This window comes from Limulus polyphemus, unplaced genomic scaffold (assembly GCF_000517525.1).
Source record: "Limulus polyphemus unplaced genomic scaffold, Limulus_polyphemus-2.1.2 Scaffold3255, whole genome shotgun sequence".
In the NCBI taxonomy this organism is placed as follows: domain Eukaryota; kingdom Metazoa; phylum Arthropoda; class Merostomata; order Xiphosura; family Limulidae; genus Limulus; species Limulus polyphemus.
In genome coordinates this window covers 12,909-17,660 of record NW_013668865.1, presented here as the reverse complement: position 1 = coordinate 17,660, position 4,752 = coordinate 12,909, and the positions used below count along the sequence as shown (strand labels likewise).

Below are 4,752 nucleotides of genomic sequence, written 5' to 3'. Positions count from 1 at the left end.
ATTGCTCTTTTGCGCTTGACTCGCGAACTGCATTCTTTCTTATATTTTTTCTTTTTTATCCTTGGGTTTAAAAACTTTATGTAGCCTGTTCAAGAGTCAGATCTTCTCGCACCCTATTTATCCATGCCCCAGGTGGACGTACTTCCAATGTCGTCTATCAAGAGGCTCTTCGGTAGATAAAACTAATTTTTTCACAGATGTGTGATACACTACAAACACACAAGTACAACTCATCACAATTTGACATTTTCCGTTTTTTCTAAGTGACGCAGTTAACATATGGTCCACAGTATCTTTTGTTAACTTATATTTAATTGCTATAATAATATACAATAAAAAATGTAAAATGTAATGTAAATAATGTACAAGTAATTTGTCTGTTAATTGTTAAATTAATGTATTATTTATACAAACAACCCGTACGAAGGACGGGTACACAGCTAGTTTGTCAATAAAAATAGAAATTAAAAACGATAACGTTTCCATTTTATAGGTAGCGCTGTGGTATTTATAAGGAATGAGTGGCGAGTCAAACCGAAGAGAAAATGATATTTAATTATTGATGTGATTCACAAGTTTTTATACATGTAAACTGAGTAAAACTGAAAACTTAAAAAAATGCAACCTAACTCGTTGTTAGAGAAACTTCGACAGTTTGACGCGTATCCGAAAACTTTAGAAGATTTTCGAGTGAAAACATTCAGTGGGGCTACAAGTAAGTATGATTGGCGACTCGAGTGAGACTGCAGTTGAATCAAATGTACAGTTGTGAGTTGGAAGTAAATTAAATATTTAATATTAACTTTTAGCGTTGTTCTTATAAGCAGCAGATAAAGTGAATAATACTAATAGGGCAACTATTGTTAAGACTTCGCGTTTATATATGTGATTGTATTTCAAATTCAAGTGAATATTGACTACATTTCAATTTTGTGTACTTAAAGTTAATATAAGACTTGAAAGTTAAATGTGGGTATATAAAGAATTATAATATAGAATGACATAAAATCCCTGGTTAGAGACACTGGTATCCTACACATTGTAATTACAATATCTTGAGGTACAAGTGATGTACTGGAAACATAGTAATTATATTAAGAATTTTTTTTTACATTATCTTTAAGAAACAAGTTAGTTTTAAATACTTTTTATATGTTTAAAAGTACATTATAATAAATATAATATTGGTGCTCATCTTTTTTATTTGATAAGTGAAATTTACTAGTGTTTTTTGTGATCTTGTTATCTAACTTATTTAAAGAATTTTATTCCATATGTAGTTAATCATCTATTTTAATATTTTATTTTATTTTTGCATCTTGCAGTTACAGTCATTAGTGGAATAATAATGGCAACATTATTCCTATCAGAACTGAATTATTACTTGACTCCGGAAATGACTGAAGAGCTGTTTGTGGATGTATCACGTGGGGAAAAGCTTCGAATCAACATAGATGTTGTATTTCCTAGAATATCTTGTAGTTGTAAGTAATATACAAATGTATTTAGCCAAACAAATTACAGGCATTTAACTAAACATGTTTCATTTTTTTTAAAGAAAACAGTAACATAAGTTGTTTTCAGTACTTAACTTATCATAAAACTAAAAGCAAATGTCTGAAAGAGAACCATTAAAAGTCTATATGTAAGGGTATCTTAAGTACTTGATTTAGTAATCAACATTGCAAAACATTTTTTTGGGTTAAACAGGTGTAATCTACTATCTTGTCAAACTTTAAAAACTTAACAATATATTTTTCTATAGAAAACATTAGAGGAAAGAGGATCTGGACATTTTGTTACGAACATTTAGTTGCTGCCACATTGTTACTATGACAACTTGTGATGGGTGTATTCTTGTTACATCATTTTTGTGACATGGGAGTTTTTGTTACAAATACTGATTTTGTGATGGGTAGTTTTTTAATATAAAATTGATTGGTGACAGTAATAAAAAATGATAATAGATCATAGATTGTACAATCATTTAATGCTATGGGGTGAGAGGGTGTTTAAGCCTGTATTTCAATGTGTCATAGGAGGTGATTTGAATACTTTTGATTCCACTCTGCAAGAGAGGGGGAGGTGGTATAGTTATAGGAGGGTCAATATGTTTTACTGAAAACTTTTGCTCATAAATACTAATCCAGACAGTCATATCAGATGGTTTTTCTCATGTCTTGTGGCAAGATATTCCATCCAACAAATATTGAAGAATGAGTAGAGACCACTTGTTCACACTAATTGCATTTCCCCCCACCTTTATTTCCAGTTGAATAACATTTGATTCATGATGAACCTGTACTTTTCCTTCTAATTTTGATTGGTCAGAATTGGAATTCTTAGGTACATAAATTATATCCAATATTGTGTATTGGAAACTACCAACACTATGATGTTCGAAATAACTACCTTTGGCTTCTACGAAAATAGAACAGCTAAATCTTACTTGTTGCTAGGTGACAATGCAAAAAAAACAAAAAAACACACCAAACAATTTAGTACTACTGAATTACCTTGTGTTATATACCATAACATAAAACAAATAAAAACCAAAAGTTTCTACCAATCTTTTTCATTTTTCTACTTAATGAAAGCCCTGTGAGAACTATTCATTTCAAGCCTTGTAATAATAACTTGCTTTTCCTTCTAATTTAAGTTGTAAAACTGAGTAATGGTTAACAATTTGTGTGGTACATATGTTTCAGTTTTTCAGATTCTTCAACTCAATCATACATCTTAGTTTTAATACTAAGAGTGTAACTTTCTGATGCTTATTAGGCAATATCTCTACATAAGAAAAAGTGTATAATTTAACTGTATCAGATAATGATCTTTTTTTGTAATTTGGAAAGTATGTTGCAAATATTTCCACAAATAAATAAAACAAAGGTGTAGCATGGTAACTTAAGATATATATAGATGTGAATTGAGTTATAGAATATGTTTTGTTTTAGTTTGATAATGAATTACTCAAATTTCATTCTGCAAGTTTACATAACAAAAGTTTTGATTCACTAGTTAGTTAAAAAACACATTATTTAAGAAGTGGTGCAAGTAATGACAGCAATACACAGTGTGAAATATTGAGGCGTTTTGGCAAATATATATGATGATTTTGTGAACTAGGAATTAACCTGAACTGTTTTATTTCTAGATCTTAGTATTGATGCAATGGATGTATCGGGAGCCCAACAGATAAACGTTGAACATAATGTTTATAAAAGACGTCTTGATCTTGAAGGAAAACCAATAGAGAAACCAGAAAGAGAAAAGAGTAAGTAGTAATGGTTAATTTATTATTTGGCTGCATTGACTACTAAGAATTAATTGAAGTTAATGTTTTAATCAACATTAAACTTGTTTGATCCCACCTAGCCTATTTAATATCTTTACGTGTAATATGTAGCTCATTATTAACATTAAACCTTTCTACTGAAATTTAATTATTTCTATAGTTTATTTGTAAGTCAAATAAATTTAAATGTTGTGATGAGGAAACAATATATAAAAGTTTAATGTTTTTAAGATAAATCTGCCATTTTAGTTACAAACATCTGTATTTTCAGAACTAGGGGATGCATCTGAGGAGTTTACTAAGGTGAGAATGTTCTTTTAATGTAACATAGCAAATAGAATGCTGTTCAGTTCATCAAGTTCTTGTAGATACAGCTCATGTGTTCCAATAAAATTAAAACTCTTCTCACTATAAACATGTTCAACAAAATATTGAAAGAATCAAAAGTCTCATGAAAAAGTATCTAATTAATAGCTTCAAAAAATTAATAATTTATGAAAAGAGAGAATTTGTTCTGAAGATATATTTATAACTTTCTAGTATTTATTTTAATAGATATAAATAAATTAATAAATAATAGATTCTCTACTGGAACTTCATTAGTTCAGAACTTAAGAAAATCAACTTAAAATTTAATTTTTTTTTCACAAATTTAATGATAGTGTTGCCTGTCTCCGTTCTCATAAACGTATGTTAGGTTCAGTGTTTTTTGTTAAAGAAACATTGTTGAAAATGACTTAAATTTATAGTAGTTTACATTTCAAAGATTCTTTTCCTATTATTTAATATTCAGACAGTTTTAAAGGTTTCTTTTTGTGGATAATAATGTTTGGATGCTTTTTATTTTTAGAATTTTATGCATAATTACAGAATGACTTGTACTTTTAGGCTATCAAGCCAACTCTGGATCCCAATAGATGTGAAAGTTGTTATGGAGCAGAGTATAGAAATATGAAGTAAGTTTGTGAATACAATGTTCTTTTTAAAACTGTTTGATTTGTTTTTAAAAGAGGGAACTTGATAGTTCTGAAGTTTGTGACAGTCTGGTTTGACGTTTCTGTAAGTTGGTCATGTTATTTTTTTTCATTTTGCAGAATGACATATCTGTATAATTATTTTTACCTTCATGATTCATTTACCTGGCTAGATAAGGCAAACAAATTATCTGTTCATGGGACATGATGTTCTCATTATAAAATAAATTCCTGATGTTTAACTGAATTATATGATTCAAAGCATTTTAAAATAAAACAATATTTCATTATTATGGCACTCTCTATATTGTATTTAATAATATGTATAAACATTGTAATTTTGTTAAATTAATAATCCTCTAATTATTTTAAAGTATACTATGTATTAATGATGGAGAAAACAGTGTCTAATAATAAAGATGAAAGCATTTAAATATTTGAGTAAACAAGTGAACAGTGTCTAATAATAAAGATGAAGGC

The 4,752-nt window shown here is 28.6% G+C and overlaps 1 protein-coding gene across 1 annotated transcript in view; it reads left to right on the top strand.

Moving 5' to 3' along the window:
* The first annotated feature begins 491 nt into the window (after window positions 1-491).
* LOC106468997 (endoplasmic reticulum-Golgi intermediate compartment protein 3-like) overlaps window positions 492-4,752 on the top strand; it is a 14,819-nt gene continuing 10,558 nt past the window's right edge. The window contains exons 1-5 of the mRNA XM_013929454.2: window positions 492-715; window positions 1,326-1,484; window positions 3,158-3,277; window positions 3,570-3,601; window positions 4,187-4,254. Coding sequence (XP_013784908.2) covers window positions 619-715; window positions 1,326-1,484; window positions 3,158-3,277; window positions 3,570-3,601; window positions 4,187-4,254 — 476 coding nt within the window. The 5' untranslated portion in view covers window positions 492-618. The remainder of the gene's footprint in view (window positions 716-1,325; window positions 1,485-3,157; window positions 3,278-3,569; window positions 3,602-4,186; window positions 4,255-4,752) is intronic.